The sequence below is a fragment of the Cibotium barometz genome, chromosome 56 (genome assembly GCF_041138505.1).
Source record: "Cibotium barometz isolate CiBa-2024 chromosome 56, ASM4113850v1, whole genome shotgun sequence".
Classification (NCBI taxonomy): Eukaryota; Viridiplantae; Streptophyta; class Polypodiopsida; order Cyatheales; family Cibotiaceae; genus Cibotium; species Cibotium barometz.
The window spans coordinates 33316620-33342081 of record NC_141101.1 but is presented as its reverse complement, the minus strand read 5'-3'; the positions used below and the strand labels follow the sequence as shown (position 1 = coordinate 33342081).

Here is a 25462-nt window from a genome sequence, read left to right as displayed (position 1 = left end):
AATATGCACCTTTGTTTCCACACCTATGCATCATTTTTGGCTTCTCATATTTGAATTATATACCCAAAAGCCCTTCAATGACAGGTTCTCTCTTAAGACCATGTCTCTCATGGGAACGACATAGCTCACCAACTCCTCTTAAAACCACTTATAGATCATACTTTGGATGCCCAACATTTGAATGACAAAAAAAAGGGCTTAAATTTTTTAGCGACTTGCAAAGGTTGCAAGAAGTGGGCGTTTCAAAATGTGAGAGAAGGGCCTGCAGAAAAACTCCCATAGACAAAAACTGTAGCATTTATTGAACATGCTCTACTAAACAGAACACTCATGATGAAAAGAAACCATAAGAGGGGCTTCTGCATTTCTGGCCGATTTTTAAAAGTTAAGTTTTATGAATACCAGATATTGAAAATAACTGGCTTTTTTAAATAAATAATGTCAGGAAACAGGTCTTCAGGGCTGACCTGTAATCAGAATTCCAAGAACCACAATATAGAGTATTACTTAAGGTTCATATCTCCAATAGCCACAAAAATGGAGTACGGTTTTAAGCTTTGTCCGGAGGGATTCACTGAGAGCTCATGCATACATCACTCCAATTGCCACCAAATAGGGTATATCTTAAACTCTGCATGCATGGATGCACTGAACCCTTCGATACATTCGTGCAAATACATATGGAATGCACCTTAGGCTCCCTCCATGTATGAATCCATTGATTCCATGCTGAAATTTGATCGAAATTCACAGAGCTAAACAGCATGATGACCACCATAGAGTAGAGAATGTTGATACGTTAATCCTTGCCATATGTTCTTGCACTAGCAAATCTTTCTTCCAATAGGGTCACATCCTCAGGCTTCAAAGCAGGAGCATCTTTGCCATTGCCACCACCCACAGGTGCCATCCTCTCCTGCAAATAGAAGAGCAGAAGACGTTGCAAGGCCGCAACTTCCTTGATCCGGCTCTCAACATCAGCCACCCGTTCCTCAAGTTTGCTCTCACGCTCAGCAAGCAGCCTGTCGAGTAGGTGGACAAGCTCACTCTGAATAACCTTCTGGATCATGTGGGATCTCTTGTACTCATCCCTCTCTTGACGCCACTCCTGGGCATAGTCACAGCTCTGCCAGGCCTCAAACCAAGGCCCACCTGATGTGTAGTGAATGGCCTTAGGGAGGCCATTGGTGCATCGAGGCATTTCATTGTGGCCGACAAGGAAATTCCATGTGAAGGGGATGGATCCAATGTCCTTATCATCAAGCCACATGAATCTATGGAGAAAAGCACCCGACTGAGAGTTCACAACAGCAGGGGTCAGTACCCTATTCTTTGGATGTGAGCAATTATAGAGAACCATGGATGACCAGTTCTTGCGAGGGTATGTTGTCTGTACGACCCCATCCATTTTGGTAGCAGTTTTGGGGGTGTAGTCATGTTGAACACACATGATGGCATATTTGTCGTCGATGAGCTCGGCAAGCTCCCGGATGTCAGCTGTGTAGAGGAAATCACAGTCCACAAACATGGCCCATCCATCATAGCCTGCAAGGTAGGGGGTTAAGAACCTGGTGAAGGAGAACTCTGTGCTCTCTGTGGGATCTTTGTCACGGCTGTAAATCCCACTGCGTCGAAGTTCTGTCTGCTTGATGGGGATGACTTCAATGGGAAATGTGGCATGTTTGAGCAGGGAATGGCGGCATACCTCATAGGCGAGATCCTCTCTGGGGTCATAGCCGACGAAGATCTTGAGCTTGGTGATGGGGCACCCACTTTTGCAGATCACAGGGCCGCCCATGGCTGTGGGGCACGCCATTCCAGCAGAAGAAGGGGAGGGTGGAGCGGCAGCTTGAGCTATGGCGGGGGAATCAGAAGACTGCGAAGTGTAGAGTAAGGCTAGGGATCCGAGAAGGGCAGATGCGCCGAGCAGGAAGAGGTTGCCGCCACGGGAGCTTGATGAAGAGGTAGGGGAGGGGCAGAATGCGAGGGAGGAAGGGGCTGCAGGCAAGATTCTGCTACAAGACGGTGAAGAAGAAGAAGGAGAGGCAAAAGTAGTTATAGCAGAAGACGAAGAAAGAGCGTTTCTGAAGAAAGCAGACGGCACACGCCTCCTCGCTTGCCTTGCCAGAACGCTACACCACGCCATGGCTACCGAAGAACTGCTTCGCGCGCTCTCTCTCGCTCGTTAGCTGAACCAATACAGCTGTGTGAAGTTTGGCGACTTTCATTGTGCTACACTTTAGTGTCATTCACACTTCAAATTTTTTATTTTTTAGATGTTCAAAACTTTGGTATTTTAGTTAAACTTTAGCTCTGAATTTCACCTAAAAATATATAAGTATACCACTTGAGTTAAAATGAAAGAGCTTTTCAATTAAAAATTTTAAGGTAAATTTTTAAAAATCTATTTAAAGAATGTGTTTTTTTAATCAATTTTGAAAAAAAATTACGTAAGTCCATAAAAAAAGAGGTCAATTTATTCATAAAAAATTTACAAGTAAGAGGTTTTTTTAATACCCCTTGAACGCACATGATACATAGGATTTTTTAGTAATGCATCCCTTGAAAACTTAAGTACAAATATATTTACACATTCTAAGAAAAATCGCTAATTTAAGTTTTATGATTTATTGATAAAAATGACTATGAACTTGTACCACATAGGTAAGTCCTAGGTTCAAGGGTTTTTTAAAAAACATACATAATGAATGCTCTAAAAAATAATGGCACCTCTCTACTAAAACACTTAGTATGACATTGTTTTTCCACACATAGTAAAAAGAGAGCACATAACTTTTTTCATGTTGATAATAGTTTATATGAGTAGCTTATGGACTTGCATTCATTGTAAGATACACATAACAAAAGCACGATAAAGAAATGCTTAACTATTCTTAATGGATGCAACTTGAGGGTGTTTTTCCAAATGGTCTCAAATTTACTTGTAACTTGAAAGCTTATGAAAATATTGGAGCCACAAACAAGGTTAAAGAAGTACTCGGTGAGATTGCCTTATTGAAATCAAACCTTATTCTTATCAATGAAATATTGGTCAGAATGTATGCCAAATGTGGCATACTAGTAAAAGCATAGGAAGTGTTTTGATATGCTTATGGTTTGTGATATATTCTTGGAGTGCAATGATTACACTTGCATTGTGAGCATGGTGAGGAAACACTAAACTGGAATGAATGCAACTTGAGAATGTATGTCCAAATGTTATCATGATCATTTGTAGTCTAAAAGCCTATGGCAATATTGGAACCTCAAAGGCTATGAAATATATGTTGAGATCTATAGGAAAAGGTTATTGAAATGAGACCTTACTCTTGACAATGCATTGTTATGGAAGGCAATGAAATACGTGTTGAGAAAAAGGTTATTGAAATGAGATCTTCCTCTTTATCCGTTCTAAACTCCTACATCAATACCATGACCCGGATCGAACGTCACTCCGATTGAAGTTTCTTGAAATGGGCTCTGATAAATAGACATCGTCCTATAGAGAAGGGTTATTGGAAGGTAATCTTGATGTTGGCATAGCCTTGGTCGATATTTTAAAAAAAAATGGTGGCCTAGCCTTGATTGATATGTAACAAATATGTAGCTTGCTTACAAGATGTGTTTGATAAGCTTCTAATTCAAGATCTTAAATATGCTCATTGTGCACTGCTAGGATCTAGACTCAAGAAAGCAATCTTGATGTTGGCATAACCTTGATCGATATGTAAGAAAAAAATGTTGGCATAGTCTTGATCGATATGTAAGAAAAATGTGGCTTGCTCACAGCTTCCAATTCAAGACATTAAATATGCTCATCGTGCACTACTATATGTGTAGATCTAGACTCAAGAGAGCATCCCAACTACCGGTGTATTCTAGTTTGATACCCAATGAAATCAAGAGAAAGTTTTCATTTTAAAGGCAAATTTTAAGAAAAGACTTTATAGCTTTAATAAATAGAATGCCTTAATTATAAAGGCCAAATCATATATGTATAGGTAGGTGTATATACATGCATGTGTGTGTGTGTGTGTGTGTGTGTGTGTGTGTGTAAAGTAGCATATGTATGTACATATAAATAAATTAGTGGATTAAAAGATGTAATGTATTGGTAAGTGTAAAAATAAAAATTATAATTATAATATTTTTAGTCTAAATATTATCTTTTATTTAATTTGAGTAATTACAAGTTTTTACGATGTCTCCCTCCTTCTCTCTCAATTCATTATCCATGCAACATATAACCTCTCTCTACATCTCTAACTTTAAGGCCAGCCTTATACGGGTTGGACAGCATGGTCAACCCTCATACAACATCATTGCTTTCCATGATGATGATGTGATTCTTGATTCTCCATTGGAGGACACTTCTATGGTTCCAGATTAGTCGTATGTTGAGGATAGAGAGTGTTCTCATGCAGATAAGGCTAGAGAGGATAGAGAGTGTTCTCATGCAGATAAGGCTAGAGAGGTAAATTTTTGATGTGACAAGATATTCAGAAATCTTGTCAGACCATGCTCTTGGTGCTTGTTTTAAGCCATACAAGGCTTTCTTCAACCTGCAAACATCCTCGGGGTGACCCACATCCTCATAACCAGGTGGCTGCAACATATACACCTCTTCTTGCAAATCCCCATGCAAGAATGCATTCTTTACATCCATCTGATGTAAAGACCATTGCTTTGATGCAGCCACTGCTATCACAACTCTCATTGTTGCCATCTTGGCAAATGGGCTGAAAATTTCCTCATAATCAATGCCATATGTCTGCGCATATCCTTTGGCTACCAATCTAGCCTTGTACCTGTTTATGCTTCCATCACTATTTGTACACCCACTTGCATCCAATAGCTTTCTTGCCTTCAGGCAATTGCACTAAATCCCAAGTCTCATTTCCATATAGTGCATCCATCTCCTCATCCATAGCTTTCTCCCAACACACATTTCCAACAGCCTCATCAATGCATGTGGGCTGCACAACCTGCACAACCTTTGCCATATATGCATAGTGATGTGCCACATAACCATCATAGGTAAATCTCTGCACAGGATTTTTCACTCTCCCAGATCTTCGCAGCTTTTCATTCATGGCTTCCATAGCCTTCTTTATACCAGGTGTTCTCATAGCTGGGGTCCCAAGCTCCTCATCAAGGCTCATATCTGAGCCACTAGACTCTCCATCAACATGAGAATGCCCTGCAGAAATGTCAAGCATACCAAGGGGCTCAACCACTTTCTCTTTTCCTTTACATGATGTACTAATCACATTTGCAGGACTGGTATTATGACGCAGCCTGCCACTCCATGGTCTATCAATAGACCCACTAGATGAGGACTCTCCTGGTCCACTCAAAGACTGTGATTGCTGCTGACCTGCATTCTGTGCAACCACACTTCCACTCACATCAGCCCCAACAGCTTCTTTTTCAGCAGCATACCAGCTGCTCATCTCATCAAAGACAATATCCCTGCTTACCCTCAACTCACGTGTAGCAGGGTCACCTGTATCCCTTTTGCTCAAGGGAGTATCCAATAAACACACATTTTTCAGCTTTTGGATCCAGCTTAGTTCTCAGCTCATCTGGCACATGCACATATACAATGCATCCAAAGACTTTCAGATGAGACAAATCTGGTTTTCTGCCAGTAAACCTCTCCTCTAGAGTTACATCATGTATGGCTGCAGTTGGAGTCCTGTTCATGATGTATACTACTGTAGAAACAGCCTCAGCCTAATAGCTATGTGGCATATTTTTCTCTTCCATCAATGCTCGCGCAATCTCAGCAATGTGCCTGTTTTTCCGCTCAGCAACTCCATTTTGCTGCGGAGTGTATCTGCATGTAAACTGTTTCCGAATACCATTCTTCTTCAAAAATTCAGAGAACTCATTGGAAAAGTACTCTCCCCCTCCATCTGACCTTAGGCACTTTACATATTTCCCTGTTTGCTTTTCAACCAAAACTCTGAAATTGTGAAAGTGAACACTTCACTCTTCTCCTTCATGAAATATACCCACACTTTCCTTGTGTGGTCATCAATGAAAGTCACATAATACCTGTAGCCTCCCATAGATATGGTCTTCGTAGGATCCCATACATCTGAATGCACAACATCTAGTGCATTTTTGCTCACATATCTGTTACGTGGAAACACATGCTTTGTTTGCTTCCCAAATTGGCATGCTTCACATATTTTCTGCATACCTTCCACTTTAAATTTTGGCAGCCCTGTCACAATTCCTTTTGTCTGCATAGACTTCAATCTCTGCACATTTACATGTCCAATCCTTTTATGCCAAATGTCTGTGTCTGCAACAATTCCTAAACCATTTGCAAACATCGCAGCACTCATTTCAGGCATGTCTACATTTAATGTAAACATTCTGCCCACTCTATTGCTTTTTGCAACCAATCTGCACTTGTCTTTAAAATCTTCAACATAACATCCATCAGGGTTAAACCGAACCTGCAAACCCTGCTCAATCATCTGGCCAACTGAAACCAGATTCTTTGTTATGTTCGGTACATGAAGTACATCTGCAAGGTACTTCACTTTGCCATCCTGCATAGACAATGGCACATCTCCAACATGGGCAATTGGATGAGCAGTGTCATCCCCTGTTTCCACAAAACCTGGTCTTTCCGGGTTTTTCATCTCCTTGAACCACTTCCCATGACTCGTCATGTGGTTCAAAGCACCTGAATCCACATACCATACATTATCTTTTTGTGCTGCATCAACATTTTCAGACATGGCATTCACGACATGCTGCATAACAAACAACCTTTCATTATCCTCATTATTTTTGCTTGAGGATGCATAGTTGTTTTGCTGCACTTTCCCATTTTGCATGTCAGCCTGCTTCTTATAACATTCTGCCTGCACATGTCCAGGCTTACCACAATAATAGAATTCACGTGCATCATTATACTGCCTTTGCCAATTTCCACGGCCTCTTTGACTCCCCCTATCTCTGAATTTGCCTCTTCCACCTGCGTGTTGTTGTTGTTGTTGTTGATTCTGGGACTGTTGTTGTTGCTGTTGCTGCTGGCCATAATTCTGATTACCTGTTCGGCCACCTCCTTGACCGCGTCCACGGCCTCCTCTACCTCGTCCTCTTCCTGAACTCGTGTAGAAGGCCTATTGCTCTGAATTGTTTTTGCTTTGTGAAGACTGTTGGTCTTCACCCAAGCTCTTCTCTTCGATAATCAGCATAGACACCAAATCTGTAAAGTTGGGAATGTTTTCCCGAGTCTGAATAGACGTCTTGAACGCCTTGTATTGTGGCCCGAGACCACGTAGACAGACTTCCACCTTGTCATCATCATCTACTGACACACCAATAGATGCAAGGGATTCCATAATACCCTTTATCTTCAGCGCATAGTCATTCACAGACATGCTCTTTTTCTCCACAGTATGAAGTTCATTCTTCAACTGTATCTTGTGTGCCTTGGTATTTGTTTCATAAAGCTTTACCAAGGTGTCCCACGCCTCCTTGGGGGACTTGGCATCCTGAATGTGCCCAATCATGGTGTCCTGTATACTAATGGATAGCCAATACATAACTTTCCTGGCTCCTTGGTTCCAGTCTTTAAACTCTTTTACATCTGCAGCAGTCGGATTTATATCCGGTATCTCCGGTGCCTCTTCATGATCACCTTCTATGTAGTCCCAATAGCCTTTTCCCATCAGAAAATTCGTCAACCTAAACCTCCAAGCATGGAAGTTATTCTTATCAAGCTTCTCAGCCACAATCTGAGTTATCCCATCATTTGATATATTGCCAAACACACAATTTTACCAGAAACTACACTCTGGTTTTTTCTGCACAAACTGCTGTATTTTCTGCACAGCGGTACTGTAGTACTCTCAAATGTCACAACCAGTGACTTCAATGTGCATACATACACCCAGTGACTTCAATGTGCATACATACACCCAATGGCAACTGTAGACCTCTTTGCAGCACCAACAGTGTCTGCACAGTCAATCTATCTTCCTGCAGTTCTTAAAACAGAGTTCTGCAAAGAATCGATGACTTACCCGCAGTGCTCGAAATTGCCTGCTTTTTGAAAAACGGAGGTCCAGACACGCCTGAAACGCGTTTTCGGCCCAGAAAATATCGTCCGATAGGACAGTATAGCTGCCGTATAGCTTTACTCCCACGAAGAAAGCTCCTCAATCAGAGATCGTTGCCGGTGCCTCCCGTAGAGCTCCCGACAAGGGTGTAGTCACCAACCAACACAAATAGGGAAGAGTAGTTGCAGCTCGTACCCTCGTACCGCTTCCTGTGGTTCTCTTGCTTGCAGCTCAGCCCTTAGCACGAACCAGGCTCTGATACCATGAAAAGATGCAGGGGGGAAGAGAGCTTGAGCTCTTGCAAGCACACACACACACTCACAAAACCCTAATAGAGAACACACAAGGTGAGAGGCTGAAATCTTCTTCTTCTCTACTCAACACTCAACACACCATATACAAGAATAAGAGTACACACAATATGAAAGGTACTCAACCAAATACATACACGGGTTCTCTATAGTGTGAACCCGACTAAATGAGCTGGCGCTATAACTATGCCAGTCTCTAGAATGGCTATCACACAGCCTGTCATCCCACTGGTCGCATATCACTCAAGATCTCACCAACCATGCCAGTGGTGTAAGTGTGGGGCCTATCCCCCAGGCGGGTCATCAGTGTCCACCGCCTCACTAGACGAGCTCGATATCTCAACAAATATATTTTCGGGTACTATGAGCTAGGAACTATTGAAAAGGCCCCTGAGTGGACAAGCGGTGAGCGTTTTGGTTGCCAATGATGCCATAGGTACACCGATGAAGGAATGATTGGAAATTAGAATTCAACCAGATATTTTGGAGGATTATGATCAGTGATACTATGGTTTCATTAAAGATTGTTTTAAAGACAATTGAGTCTGTGAAACAGGCAATTTCATATTGGGTGTGTAAGTGGTGTGATTATCTTGAATTTTTCTTGAAGCGCCGGCTACTAGGGGCCTAGGAACTCTTTTCCCTGGTACCCGGGGCAAAACATAACCAAATTCCTAAATGAATCCTATCACTACAGTGGTTGGGCGGTTGGCTCGGATGGGGTAGGCTCGACTGATGGATCCCTAAAATGAGACTCAATTCTGTTTATGGTACGATAGATGAAGTAAATCCCGGATAGTCTTTGTTCTATGGAAAAGAATCAATGGCTATGCCTCTCGATGAGGAAAAAAGTGTTGGTCTCTATGATCCAAGTGCAAGTCTTTTCCTTGATCTGATCATGTGACTTATGGGTTCAATCGGATCTGTTTGGTTAGTTAAGGCTCTTGACTATGTTAGAATATCTTTTTATCTCTCCTCTCTCCTGAATCAAACCATATCAAAAAGGGAGCCAAACTGATCCAAATCTTGTCCAAATTGAGTCAAACTGAACCTGGAAAATTCTAGAACCGAGTTGGACTTGGTTAGTGGCCTCCCTAACATATAAATAGATCTTTAGTCTTTTGTAAAAAAATATGTGAACTATACCATGCCAGTATTACATTAAAATAATGATATTTTCTATTATCCCTTAAAAATCCTCTACTTTTGGAGATATTGGAGCTTCTCTCTCTCTCTTCAACAATCCTTGGAGCTTTCTTCTCAACATACTAAACCAATTGATTGGTTGGGGGCTTCCTTCTAAGATAAAGAAGCAAGCCAAATCTAGAGGTAAGAAGTAATTTCATGGTTTTCATTAATATTCTCAAATCTAGAGGTAAGAAGCCAAATCTAGAGGTGAGAAGTAGTTTCATGGTTTTCAATAATACTCTCAAAAGATTTCACTTCTAAACCCCTCTCAAGCTTGAGAAGTTTTAAATTAATTATTTTCAATGCAAATCAAGCTTTCTATAAGAATTCTAATGATTGATCACAAAAAAGTTATTCTTTATGCTTAATTAGGATGCTTTTTATGTATATCTCTCTCTCCCAAAAGAATAGTCATTCCTATGACTAATTCTTTAACAAATGAATGCTTCTCATTAATAGATTCTCAATTCAAAAATCAAACTCTATGCTAGTTAAGCTAGAGGTTAAGAAAATGGTTTTTTTATGCTATATAGAAATATTGAAAATTATCAGAAATAGCAGCGAAGCTATGGTAAATTTTTTAGAAATTAATACATAACTCATTTTTATGCATAACGTGAAAAGAGGACTTCCTACCATATTCTAAGATTGGACATCCTATGCTAAAAGAATGATTTTTATCAAATTCATGGAAAATTAATTTTTAGTATTTATGCATAAATAATTAAATTGAGAAAAGAGAAATTTTTGGTATTTTTATTTTTATGAAAAAAGTGGAATTTCCATGATAATGAAGATCCATGTAATTAAATGGAAAAAGAGAAATTTTGGTATATTAAAATAATGAATATTTTTATTCAAATAGGAATTTTAGATAAATTTATTTTATGCATGAGAAAATTTAAATGATAAAAGAGGAATTCCCATGACAATAGGAATTCAATCATTTAAATGGTAAAAGTGGAATTCTTGGCATATTTTTTTAAAGAAAAGAAAAATTTTAGATAAATTTATTTTATGATAAAAGAGGAATTCCCATGATATTTGGAATTCAATCATTTAAATGCAAAAAGAGGAATTCCCATGATCTTTGAGATCCAAGAAATTAAATGGAAAAAGATGAATTTTTAGCATAATTCAAATTATGAGTATTTATCAAAAGTGGAATTTTGAGCATTATTGGAAAATATGGGTAGAATTGATTTTTGTAAATCCCATGAATCTTTTACTCAAAAGAAGAATATTGAATATAATTCACTTGAGAAATTTGAGAAAGAATATGAAAATATCCATCGAGAAAAAGTACCTTTAACTTGGCCAAGCAATTGGCAGAAATTTAGAAAAAGTCTTATCTCGGTATTATCGAAAGTAGAAAATGTTACTAAATGTGAATAGATGTGAATAAGATGAGAATACGATGTGATAAGATGTGGTGTGATTTAAATGAATGTGGATGGGATGTGAGGTGATGTAAATGGATGTGGATGTGGATGTGGATGTGGATGAAGAGATGAGAATGAGATGTGAGTATATGTGAAAGGATGTGATGTGATGTGAATGGGATAAGATGTGATGTGATGTAAATGGATGTGGATGTGGATGGGATAAGATGTGATGTGATGTAAATGGATATGGATGTGGATGTGGATGAGATGTGATGTGATGTAAAGGGATGTGGATGTGAATGAAGAGATGAGAATGAGATGTGAGGATATGTGAAAGGATGTAAATTGATGTGGATGTGGATGGGATAAGATGTGATGTGATGTAAATGGAGGTGGATGTTGATGGGATAAGATGTGATGTAAATGGATGTAGATGTGGATGGGATAAGATGTGATGTGATGTAAATGGATATGGATGTGGATGTGGATGTGGATGTGGATGTGGATGAGATGTGATGAGATATAAAGGGATGTGGATGTGAATGTGATGAGATGTGGATGAAATGCAATGTGACGTAAATATATGTGGATGTGAATGTGAGGAGATGTGAATGAGATATGATGTGGATAGATGTGGACGTGATGTAATGTGCATGTGGATATGTAATATGGATGGAATGTATGTGATGGGATGGGAATGCATTGAATGTGATGGATGTGAATGGATGCCATGATATGTGAATGGATGCCATGAGATGTGAATGGATGTGAATGTGACGTGATGTAAATAGATGTGAATGGATGCGATGTGATGTGGATCAGGGTAGATGTGAATGGATGTAATGTGATGTGATGTGAATCGGGATAGATGTGAATGGATGAGATGTGATGTGAATGGATGTGATGTGAATTGGGATAGATGTGAATGGATGAGATGTGATGTGATGTGGATCAGGGTAGATGTGAATGGATGTGATGTGATGTGGTGTGAAGAATCGGGTTAGTTGTGAATGGATGAGATGTGATGTGAATGGATGTGATGTGATGTGATGGGAATCGGGATAGATGTGAATGGATGAGATGTGATGAGAATGGATGTGATGTGATGTGGATCAGGGTAGATGTGAATGGATGAGATGTGATGTGAATGGATGTGATGTGATGTGATGTGGATATAGGTAGATGTGAATGGATGAGATGTGATGAGGATAATGTGATGAGATGTAATATGATGTGATTGGATGAGAATGGATGAAGGATGATAGGAATACATATGATTGGATGTGGATTAAGCAAAGTAAATTGATGTAGAAGAATGTGGAATAACAAGAAATGTAGAACAATGTGGAAAGATGAGAGTTCGTTAGAAACTATATTTATGACCTGTTTTTAAATGACTGTTTTATGTTAAGAATGCTGGGGAAGCATTTTGACCATCTTGTGAATGAGGTCGTGGAGACCTAAGTGATAAAGTTGCAATAGCTAATGGAGAGTCAACGGAGGACGTCTCACATAGCAAGGTTGTGGCCGAGGTCTTGACCAGCCTTGGTTTGATTTAAATGGTGAGCTTCCGGTATGGTGGATGAGGGACCAAGGAAGCGGCCTATGAGTGAAGCATTAGTTAGGTGACCTGCGAAGGATCCTAGAGGGTGCTGACCATACGGTGCTCGGGCTCTGGGTCGCCGAAGATACCCATGCGTGCGTCGAGGGGAAGAAAATGGAACAAGGTGTTAGAGTTGTTTTCTGAACTCGGGCATGGATCTGGTTGATTGACCTTGCTGATCCTCAATAGATGAGTCCATGGCTCTTTTATATGGATCTGTTGGTTCAAAGGGGCACTGTCCACCCTGCTTGTCTAAGCAGTATTGTAGGAGGTGTTAACAATGTTCTAATATCACATGTTGTATTCTTTATCTAAGCTTTAATAAGTGTGGCTTTGGTTAGAGCAATCGTGTTTTTTTGTCTATGCATGTATGTAGCAGCATTGTCGATCGACCCATCACAAGATCTCGACGTGGCCAATCTGTTGTCCACCCAGCAAGCTTGGTCACAGTTTACACAGACATAGGTATGGTTCCATCAAACCTTTTCACATACATAAAGTTAATCTTTTATGCATTCTATTTGTCTTATATTTTAATCTTATATGCAAGCGGTCGGGGGCCAGTCGATGCCATGGGGACAAACTGCCCCACTTGGCCAGTCGTTGACGCCATGGGGGCAATCTACCCCACTTGCTCAGTCGGGGCATGCCTTTGAAAGGTGCGGGCCGAGTGGCGTGGTCCCATCACGATATGGTTGTGATGATGAGCCTACACCACCTTCCTCTACTAGTCGCTCCCTCACAACTGTCTTCACCACGATGATGACGTAGTAGGGAGTTTTGGGGGGTAGTAGACGTGCTAGTGGGGGGGGAGCAGGCTGCTTTTGCTTTGGCAAAAGCAGCACTAGCTCTCCCAATGTGTCTCCCCAACAGGAAGCTCTTCATCTACACATTATGAGCCAGCCCCCAGGAGACCCATTCCACCGTTTGATCCACGCCTCCTACCATACACCGTGGTGGATGCGGATGGTGCCCTCATGATGGATGCACGACGAAAGCAAGTCATGAATTGTATGCATATACTTGTTGCAAACCTAGAGTTTGTGAACTCCTTCAAAAAGTGGAAAGCACAAGATGAACTTTCTAAGTAATATGTTATCGATGTGCTTAAGTCGGAGTTCCCTATGCCACATGCGCGTCTTTGCTCTCTGAGGAGTGGATGAAATGGCACCACACTAGCTCAGCCTCCCACGATACTCTAACCTAGAAGACTCACCCCTAAACACTAGACTTAACTCGCCACCGACACTCCGATGTGTGTACTTGAAGCCCGATTGCCTCACTTGCATTACACGCTACGTGATAAGAAAATAGTTAAATTTATACTCAAATCAAATGAAAAAATCATTGGTTCCATTAGAGTTTTTAAACTAAACATATTTTGACATCCTATATATATATGTGTATGTATGTATGTATGCATGTATATGTATGTATATATAAATGTATGTATGTATATATGTATTTATGTGTGTATGTATGTATGTATGTGTGTATATGTACATATGTGTGTGTATATGTATGTATGTATGTGTGTATATATGTATTTATGTGTGTATGTATGTATGTATGTATGTATGTGTGTATATGTACATATGTGTGTGTATATGTATGTATGTATGTATGTATGTATATATGTATTTATGTGTGTATGTATGTATGTATGTATGTGTGTATATGTACATATGTGTGTGTGTATGTATATGTATGTGTGTGCGTGTATGTATATATGTGTATATGTATGTATGTATGTGTGCGTGTATGTATGTATGTATATACATACACACACACACACATGTGTGTGTGTGTGTGTGTATCTTTCAACATATTTATAAGGCACTTTAGTGTAGAGATTTACATAGTCCCTAGAATACCCCCAAGTGCCTTGAAAGTAGGTATTAATGCAACCTACTTTCAAGGCACTTGAAAATATTTAAAAGTGTTTATAAGGCACTTTACTGCAAAGCTTCACATACTCCCCAAGTGCCTTAAATGTAGGTTGCATTAATGCAACCTATTTGTACTACCATTATCATGCAAGATTGTGATTTCCTTATCTTGAATTTTTCCCTTCATTTTAAGTAAAGAATGTGGTGAAAAAGAATGAGGATCAAGGTTAGAAGTACCTTCTTGATCAAATTTACCATTGAACTCGTTAATTACCATCATACTCTGGCTCGTAGTCATCATCATAAGCACCATCATCATCTGCATTGCCACTGTCTTCATCTCCATCCACCATGTTAAGTCGTGCAATTGGATTGTTGTTGTTGTTGTTATTGTCATTTGGACACTTATTAGCATAGTGTCCCCTCTGATGGCAAGTGTAGCATCGAACATTGCTTGCTTTTTCATCTCAAGTCAATGAATCTAGAACATCTGTCTTCTTTGGTTCTCCACTCACTCCATTACTATTGTTGCTAATCTTTTCTTTTTTGTTGTTGTTGAATTGCTGGCTTCTTTGATCTTGACCCTTGTTAAAAGGTCGTTTGAATGAAGAACGCCTGTCAAAAACACTAGAAGATGTCTAATCTTTGATTCTCCTGTTGGAAGCTAGGCACACCATTTTTATTTTCACAATTGAAAGCAAGAGATTTAGAAGAGGCAAGAGTATGAGGATGGAACATATTAACCTCCGCTCTAATCTTTGGATCTAACCTTGAGATGAACTTCCTTTTAAGATGCTTTTCATGTACTTTTTCTATAGATTGCATTTGAATGAGAGCATTCAATATATTTTCAATATAGATTTGGACATCCTCTCCTTTCAATTGTCTAAGAGTGTCCCAATGTTGTCATGGGCTTTGGCCTTGTACTGAGAGGAGGTAGAAAATGTCTCTTAATTTCGTGCTGAAAATCCTCCCAAGCATGAGGTTTATGTCGCCCATTCTTGGTAGCATTCTGCCATAAAGCAGCATTCTGAATCAGATGATTCGCAGCACACTTGACCTTGTCTTTCTCGAAAAATTTCTCTCCCGAAAAATAGTCATCGAATTGGCTAAGCCAAGCCAAAAGAGTGCGTGCGTCCTTCTTAAAATCAAAATTTTGAAAAGAAAAAGCCTTGTGAGACTAATGCCTATTTCCGAGCCGTTTGAGCATCTAAAGTTGCTTTTACGGTTCAAAGAATAGAATCCTCATCATTATCACCTTCAATGTCATGCTTATGCCTTTTACGTGATTTCAATTGGTCTTCTAATGCAAGTCTATGAGTGCGTTCATTGACCAATTATGCTTGCAAAGCTGTGAGTTGCTCTTGAATAGACGGAAGTGCAAGTAAATCAACCAATGAAAAATAAAAGATAGAAAAAAGTTAGAAATACTTATATGATTTTTTGCTCGTGGTAATAATTTTGAAGATCTTGAATCCCGTGGAAATTAAAAGAGTGGTGTCCATCCAACTCAATCACCAAAGTGCTTGAAGTAGCCTCGAAGCATCAGAAGGTCGTCCAGTAGAAAAACTATTGAGAATTGAGAGTGAATTTAAGCTTCCGAGAAGGCATAAAACAACCAATCGTGGTCGACTTCGTCACTATTGACAGAAGCGACTGTGCATGGAATCCGCATGTCATCAACAAGGGCTTGATGACAAGCATCACAAACCAAGAGATCATTGCTCCTAGCAGTGGTCACAAGAGTCTTCAGCAAAGGGAGTGTTGGTCGTGGGATGTGAGTGCCAAGTATATAAATTTCCCTTAATCGTTATTAAGACCCTTTATACAGAGGTAGACATGATGCATGTCCCAATCATGGATTAGTCAGGTTTATCTCATAAAGTGTCGACCCAAGATGGTATCACATGTGGCATTAAAAAAAGTCCATGACCACAAATGTGAGGTGGAATGTCATGTCACATACTTTGACCTTGAGGTCATGCACTAGGCCCAGGGGTTTTGTAGAATTCCCATCCGCAAGATTGATCACCAATGTAGTGGGATCAAGGCATGGTTGGCCCCAGTTTTCCCAACATGTTTGTGTGAGGATGCTTACATCAGCACCTCCATCCAAGATGCCTTTGAGCACATGTCCATTATAGGAAGTGGGCAATGCTACGCTTGTGTCATCACCTTCAAAGCATTGTTCCAACGCATTGATGCAAATTGTGGGTACGCCTTTGGGTTGTGAGTTGTTGGGGATGAAGTCTGGATGATGGGGCTCAGATTTGTTTGAGGAATCTGAGGTAGTGCCCTCTTCTATAGAAGCCTGTAGTTTGTGTTCCATACAATCCCGAAGGCCATTCCATAAATTTAGACTACCTTTTAACAAGTTTCCTATGGGCATGTGGATTTGGGAGGAAAGGAAGGCAGAGAGGCCGAGTCGTGAAGAGTAGGGGCAAGGCCTTGATCATTGGGACCAACAATAGTATATGGAAGTTCAATTCGGTCCTTATTTGACAGGTGTGGAGGTCAAGAGTTGGTTGAAGTAGGAGGATACAATACCTGAGCAAATTTGGTGTGCGAGCCTCGTGAGTTGGGCAGGGTGGCAGTTCAAGTTGAATGCTTGGGCCTCTTGAAAACGTTACTTCTCAAGGATGGCATTGGGATAAGTGGCCAACCGTTTTTTCTGTTTGGTGAGTTTTTGGTGGGTTGCATGGGGGGGGACTTGCAGTTTGGCCCGGTCATCACTCCCAAAGGAGGAGGATGTGGTCTTTCTTGAGCCCGTGGTGGCGGATGCTAACCCGATCATCTCCGTGGACAACATGCTTAGAGCATTATTTCTTTTGGGATGTGGCCTTCTTTAGCTTGGCCTGCAACTGTGTGACGACATTCAATGGGACACTGGATATCTTTCCATATTGAACGCTCAACACATTGAGGGACGGCATGCCTTCGACTGTGGAATGAGAAATTGATTGCAAAGGCAATCCTTATAGTAATGGTCAATTTGATAGCCATGACATTGTGCAGACATTTCTTTTGAGGGCATTTTGCCACTATGGTTCCATGGTAGAGGAAACACATAAGAGGTGGTTTCCCTGGCGGGTGCACCTATGGTGTGCACAAGTGGTTTAGGGTCCATGTGAGGCACCGAAAAAGGGAGATGAGGTGTTAGCAGGGATGGCGGAGCGAATGGGCTCTACAGATTTAGCAATGGACCTGGTTGGAATCTTTCCATAAGCAATAGGGTGTGCTTGGAGAGGCAACAATTGGGATGGAAAGATTGGTAGTGGAGAGGGGTGTGGTGTCGCATTATGTGAGTAGTTGGTTTGGGGCAGTGTCACCAGTAAGGTGTGGGGCCCAAGAGGAGAGGAAGGTAATGTTACAAACAAGCTTTGGGTTGTTTTATTGGCGCAGTGGCCAATTGCGTGGAATAGCGTTCTCGCATGTTGTCATCTCGAGAAAGATCACCCATTTGCAAGCTTGATCAAAGGTGGAGGGGTCCTTGACCAACATGTGGTGGTGACACCTTGGATTGTGCAGGCCCAAGAGGAAATGGTCCATTAATTTCTTACCACTCAATTTTTTCCTCTCTTCGTAACACAAATCAAGGTACTTGATGTGTGCGATGTAGTCGCATAATGTTTCCTCTGGTTTTTGTTACAACTGGAATAGTTGGATGACAAGGCTCCATTTGGGCCCATAGGCTGCAAAGCCAAGTATGAAGGCCTCTCTCACTGCTTTGAAAGCACATTTGTGTTGAGGGTCCAAGGATTGGAACCATTGCTCCAAGGATATGGACTTTGGTTACATCGTCAAAAATTTCAAATGCTTGATAGATTCGGTTAAAGACCTCGATGTGGTATACGGGGTCTCCAACTCCGTGGAATTTTGGAAGAAGTTTGAAAATTTTTGCCCATATAGGTTGTGTATGTGATGTTTGTGGATGCAAGTGTTGTGACACTCCCCATTCCTAGAGCTTGTGCTAAGCTCAGAATGGCAAGTTGTGGCACAAGGGGAGGTGGTACAAGGGTGGGGGGTGGGAATAGATCCGTGTGGTGGATAGAGAAGAGGGTACAAATTACTCCTAATTGGTGAGGAGTTTGAGCATAGGGATTTGATAGGTGGATTAGAAATGTTATGCTAATCCAAACATGTGATTACCCCAAAATAATTTCACTTACCACATAGGTACATGAATTGTCATGTGAATGTCATTTGTGGGGTGCATCACATAGAAGTGGTCATCTGAGACCTTGACCTCTCTTGATCGAACATGGGTGGGCTCTTGGCACAATTGGTGTGATGTGACAAGTGGCTCTAGATTAATTATAGGTAGGGTGGAGCTTGTTGGTGACCATGTGTGCATGTCAATATTAGACATACATGGGCAGGTAGGGTGGAGCCTGGTGACTATGTGGGCATGTCGATACTAGACATACATAAACCTTAATAGCAAGCATTGGAGTGTATGTGCTTCTAGGATTTGTAAAGACTGGGTGAAGTAGCTCCTTAGGGGATAGTAGGATTTTATGGTTTTGATGGAGTGAGACATATGTGGGAACACTCCTCCATGCACTGACCTCATCGAGATCCAAGGGCAGTGACATTGCTTGATAATATGTACCATCTTGATAAGTATCACAATCATGGTGTAAGGAGATATATGTTGATAATGTGACATTGATGTGTTACCTTGTTATGTGATTGGACATATGGAATTATGCATGATATATGAAAATAGTTATATGATGTTATATTTTTTTATTGAAAGGATTATTTTTAAAGGAGTGCATGTGTGAACTCTATTTAAGTGGTGCATGTGTGAACTCTATTTAAGCGATGTGTGTGAGTTCACACTGGGTCCATAGGTCTAGTGGGTCATGCAGAAGGATAGACCCATGGGATTGGATGGGCCTAGGATGAGCCTCCTATGAAACTCGCCTAAGGAGAAAAAAGATCAAACACTAGAAAGTCATGGGTGGCAGGGTGGACCGAGCTTGCGGGTACTTTCCAAAATGAGACCAAATTGTATTTTTAGAATAAGAAACCTGGGATGAGTAGTCTAGACTCAAGCACCATTATAGTGGGCTCATAACCAAATGTAATAGTGGCCCCTTAATTTGAGTCCCTTTCCTATGGGTTGTAATAGCACCTTGGGCACACCCACAAACATTGGTTATCATATCAATTTGCTTCCCTATAGGTAATTGCAACATTACATTGGGAAAAGTCAATAGGACTTTATAGAGCATGTGCAACAATTGTAGATTACCAGTATTTAGCTTCTAAAAAGATGTATAAGGCTAAGTAGGTTTAAGTTATGAGACAACATATTCAAGCAAAGGTAGTGTCAATATTTTCATTAGAAAATATGAAAGTCGGCTACTGCAATCATGAGTGCAAGAGCTAGTTTGAGTAGGAGGCTTACGCAAATTTATATAGGATAAACCCAGGCTGAGCAAGCTATAAATAAGAATTTAAAAATTTAATAGATATCATAAGGCTCTGAGCTAGTTAGAGTAGGAGGCTTGTGCAAATTTATAGAGGATGAACCCAGGTTGAGCAAACGATATGATTTTAAAGATTCAATAAAGATTGCAATCAATAATCCACATTACTAACAATAAATATAACATTTTTATGTAAACGGTCTTCTCACCGTGCTAAGCAACCTATGTATATGTTGAGACCTATAACCAGTCCTCCAGCTTCAGATGCACCAAATGCACGCATTTGATGATATATATATATATATATGCGCACATACATGAGATATATCAGTTCTCTATAAGAAAGGGGAGTGCTTGCAAGGCTTAAGAGCTAGCCCTATAGGCCCTCTCTAGACTAAAAGCAGATCCCATTGTTCATTTTGTGAGAACAATTTAGGTGAACCACTGAACACCACCAATATATTCAATTTTTTTCTAGATCGTGGTGGGTAACTTTAAAAGTGACATTTGTTCTAGAGTTTTACATGTTGGGAGCATTAAAAAAACCATGAATTCATTTGTAACATGTTTTATTTATTTCTAGCCTTATTCTCTCTAAGAATTGGTTACAAACCGTGCACCTAGAAATGCACCCTAGGTGTTATTTTCATGTTATATATAACCAGGGTGCCCATTCTAGCCTCTGCTCTCTTTAAGCAATGTTTACATCCCATGCACAAAGAAATTCCCCCTAGATTTTATTAAAGGATATAAGAGGGGTTCCCATTAAATTTTGCAAAAGTTATGTGGAAGGAGTTGGCATTTTATGATGTTTTGGCCGAGAAGGGACAGGGTGATGTTTCCATGTTTGTGTGTACTCATATCATTGACATAAACTCTTGTATACACCAAATAATTATATATATGAAGTAGGATAATGTGTTGATATGATGTGATTGGAATCATGGTGTAGCTCATCTCTCACTCTCTTAGTAATGATTTCAATGATGTCACTATGGGAATTATGTTATGTAAGGTGCTTAAGAGGGCAACATTGAATGTTTTTGAAATGTAATATATTCCATAGAGAACTTCAAGCTAGCATGTATATGGGATAGCAATTATTTATCTCATATTTAGTAAAACATTTATGTCTTGAGATCAAAAAATGATCAAGCCTCATCATATTAGTATGTGTCCCAAAACAGAGAGCACAAGGGTCTCATATTTTAGGTGGACACCTTGTGTCCTCGCGCTGATATATTTGAAAGTGCATTATTATATGGTAATGTATATTTTTGTATTATTATAAAAAGTAGTGTTTTTGTTCCATGCTTATGAATGGATTGGAAGATATGTTGGATCGATAGGGAGGTGTTGGGTTGATGGGGTTGATGATCATATGTTCAAAGGGGTTTAGGATATCTTCTATAAATCATTTGGCATGTTGAAGATGAGGGTGAGGAGAACGTTCATTCTCATAGGTAGGAGATGGGTTGCTCATGGTTTTCACAAGATAATAACACCTTTTTCTTGCTACATGAGCATGCACGCATCACAAGAGCTCTTTGCAATGCTGCATTTGTGGGTATAGAGATAATGAAATGTACATTTTTCTTTGTCCTAGCCAGACAATGAACCCAAAAAAAAGTGAGACCGGTCTATAAGTTGTGGCCTTATAAGTGACCTTTTTATGTGAGTAGTGGCCTTATAAGTGACCTTTTATTGAGTATTTTCCTTATAAGTGACGAGTAGTGGCCCTATAAGTGACCTATATATAAGTAGTGGCCTTATAAGTGACCATATTTATAAAACCCTAAGGATTTATTGGCAACCACTTCTTGCCGATGACATGTTGCAATCCATCATTACTACTCTTCTCGTGCTCGTGAGGCTCTTCATGGGCTTATGACCTTTCTAATAATAGGAAGTAAGGGGAGCTTATATTTTTGTGATTGCATGTGTTTCCTTCCACCTAAACTTTAGAAAAAACCTAATTGGACATCTCATTGAGGGCATTGAGCTTCATTGTTCCACCACCATACCTGGTGTTCGCAAAGACCATTCCTCTTGTAAGGTAGTGGGAACAATGCTCCATTTATTATCTGTGCTCTAGAGGGCAAGTGATCCTTTTGATCCATTGTTCTTTATTGGGTTTTGTTTTCTTAGTGATGGGCATATTAAGGGTCATGGTTTAGAAGAGTTATTGAATTATATTGATGCACATTAACAAATACTTGGTGTTGAATCAAGCTGTAATGAAATCCACATTTAGTATATTAAAGACCATAGTGGGAAGTTGGTTACACATTTTGTATGTTAAGTAAAAATGTGTGTGAAATAATTTTTATCTAACTAGTAATTAAGTGCAAGCTCAATTGGTATCTTTTAATGCATAAAGTGCCAAAATGTATGCGAGTGGCCATTGTCATCTCCATTGGCTTGTGAGATTTCAAGTGGTTCATAGTAGCCATCATAGGACACAAGCGATCGAATCCAAAAGTAATGGTTGTCCTTGATTTGAGTCCCTTGCCTCTAGATGAGTGCAACATCACTTTGGGTATGCCTAGAAATATGGCCAACATCTTATTAAAGTGCCTTCTTAGGCATGCAAGTACAACAATATGTTGGCAAGCTTAGCAGGATTTCAACATATGCAACCGTGGAGTTACCTTCCAAAAAGGTGGCATAAGGTGAAGTAGGTTCATGATAGCCCATGGTATGATAAGAGAACAAAGCAAAACCAATGTCAACAATTTCCTTGCTAAAATAGGAAAATTGGCCATCAAGACTAGACCAAGGTAGATAATGTGATTATGAGTGCAATTTTGAGTAGGAGGCATCATGTGCAAATTTATATAAGATTGACTGGTCAACTATACAAGAATTGAAATCTTTAGACTACAATCAACAAGAAGCTGCCATGTTATATGACATCAAGTAATTGTGTATAATATCTTTCACCATGTTAAGCAACATAAAAATTAATTGTGTCAAAAAAATAATTTCATGGTCTTGAGAAATGTTGAATGTGGCACTTTCTTTACATGTTGCAGTATCAAAAAATGTTAATTTGGATGAAAAGTATTTTTTAAATGTGTTCAAGAGCTAGCCTGCTATGTACATCCCATGCATTTAGAAATGTGTAACCTCACTGTCATAATCATTTTATAGGTAAGAGGGGTGTCCCTTGAATTTTGTATGTAAGAGTTGAATTTTGTGAAAGTAGTATGGAACGAGTTGCTGCCTTTTTTTTTTGGAAAATTGTTTCTAGAGACATGGAGAAAAGGTTCATTGAAAGCATCACAAAATTGCACACTCTCATTATTTCTCACATTAGGATCACATGAGTTGTGGTGTGTGTACTAATGCATTGAACACCATGATATACATTGAATTATCATTGTACAAAGAGTTCCCCAACATTATTAGGGGTGGTCTCAAATCTTTTGGGCCTATGGTTAGGTGGTTGGTGAGTTCTGTAACAAGTGTTTGGGTTGGTGTTTATGGTGTCATCTCTTGGTACATGATATTGATCTCTAGGTTGAGGAAATTTTTTTACATTTATACAAATATCTTTGAGATGAATAAATTATCTTTTGTAAAAATGGAGCACTAAATATGCTTACTATTGATGGCTACATTAAAAATATATGGAGCATATGTTTTTATAAAGACACAAGCCTACAATTTATTGAGGGAATCCACTTATAGAGGTTATTAGCACTTGTGGGTTTTAGATTATCTCACATTTCTTGGAAAAGTGTACACATGATCTTTCTAAACTTTTTTTAAAAGGTTTTTTGAAATTAAAGTCATTTTAGAAGCTTCCATGTCTCATTTTGGAAGGGTATAATATCTCTATACTACAAAATGTAAGTGTTTCAAAAACTTGGAAACATCCATGCCTTGTTTTTCAAAGGGTAACCTCTCAAGAATAACTTTTTGATGCTATCAAAATCAAGTATTTCATGAATATTTGCTTAACAAAAGTAAAATCTAAACAAGAGAGCTCGCAAAAAGAGAACTTCATTACACAAGTAAAATCTAAACAAAAGAGTTTGCAAAAAGAGAACTTCATTACACATTTGTTATGTACCCAATAAAACATCAGGTTCATTAAGGTACTAAGCCATTGTTCAACCTCTTGATGGTGCAAACTACTTGTAATTGTATTTCCAATTTGTTGTCCCTTTTCTGGTCCTCAATCCATTCGGTAATGAGTTGCACAAAGAAGCGACTATACAGGCACTCCGTTTCTCAACACATAACTAACCTCAATCCATTAGGTAATGAGTAATGCATGGAGAAGTGGTTGTGTGGGCACTCTCTCTCTCAACACAAAACTATTCTTGATCATTCATGCCTCACTCTTTCAACATAGAGAGGAATAAAGTGAATTCTATCCTTGGAGAAGAGGTTGTGTGGGCACTCCCTCTCTCAACACACAACCATCCTTGCTCATTCAACAGAGAGAAGAAGAGAGTGAATTCTTATCACATCCAAGCATGCAAGCAACCCATCTCACAGCTCACACACTAACACACTAGCAAGAGATGAGACAAAGAGAAGAAGAAAATGAATTCTATCACACACAAGCATGCAAGCAACCCATCTCTCAACTCATGTGCTAATACACTAGTAAGAGATGAGATAAAACACAAGAGAACATAAGAGAAAAGATTAGACTCAATTTTGCATAATGGGGGTGTGCCCTTTTTCATTACTCAAAAATGTATTATATACATAATCGATATTTCACATGTGGCCACCCAACAAGATTTTAGTGTCCACCCACCAAGATTAAGTGCCCAAGGTCACTCATGAGACTTCTATCAAAATGATGATAAATGATTATAAAGTGTTTGTGACACATTATTATAAAGTGTTTTTGGCTCATTTAATTGACACTTGTAGATTGGATTCTCAAATGATTATGACAAAGTTTTTTTGGCTCATATAATTGGCACTTATAGATTGCATTCTCATACGATTATGGCAAAGTGTTTGTAGCTCATATAATTGGCACTTACAGATTGGATTCTCACTCATGAGACTTATGTCAAATGATTATGAAAAATTATTATAGAGTGTTTTTGGCTCATATACTTGACACTTATAGATTGGATTCTCAAATAATTATGACAAATGATTATAAAGTGTTTTTGGCTCATATGATTGACACTTATAGAGATAGGATTACCACTAGCCTTTTCACATCAATCACTTTTGAAATAGGTGATAGGTGCCTAAAGGTGAGTCTTTAATATATTCTTGAATGTAATCAAGCGATCATGTGCCCACAAATCTAATCTTGTTAAAAGTATGTAGTCATGATCTAGCCATTTGTTCAAATTACAAGTTGGTTTCCATGTAAGCATGTTGGGTAGTACCAACCTAAGTACCATGCTAAAATTAGTTCAAAGAAACAAATGGTTATCCTAGACAATTAGACTTGGTACCAATTTATATTAGTAGATGAATTTGATCATCCTTTTAATCATTCAGTGCTCTTTAGTTTCTTATGGATTGTAGATTTTTCTCTTTGGTTGCTCTTTAGTTTCTTATAGATTGTGGATTTC

The 25462-nt window shown here is 39.4% G+C and overlaps 1 protein-coding gene across 1 annotated transcript; it reads right to left on the bottom strand.

The window, feature by feature from the left end:
* Positions 1-336: 336 nt before the first annotated feature.
* On the bottom strand, positions 337-2221 carry LOC147607143 (protein CDI-like). Its single transcript, XM_086791396.1, has one exon. The coding sequence runs from the start codon at positions 2144-2146 to the stop codon at positions 800-802; it is 1347 nt and encodes a 448-aa protein (XP_086647522.1). The 5' UTR covers positions 2147-2221; the 3' UTR covers positions 337-799.
* Positions 2222-25462: the final 23241 nt, after the last annotated feature.

Coding starts and splice junctions, on each gene's coding strand:
- LOC147607143 (XM_086791396.1), bottom strand. CDS start 2,146: ATGGCGTGGTGTAGCGTTCTGGCAAGGCAAGCGAGGAGGCGTGTGCCG.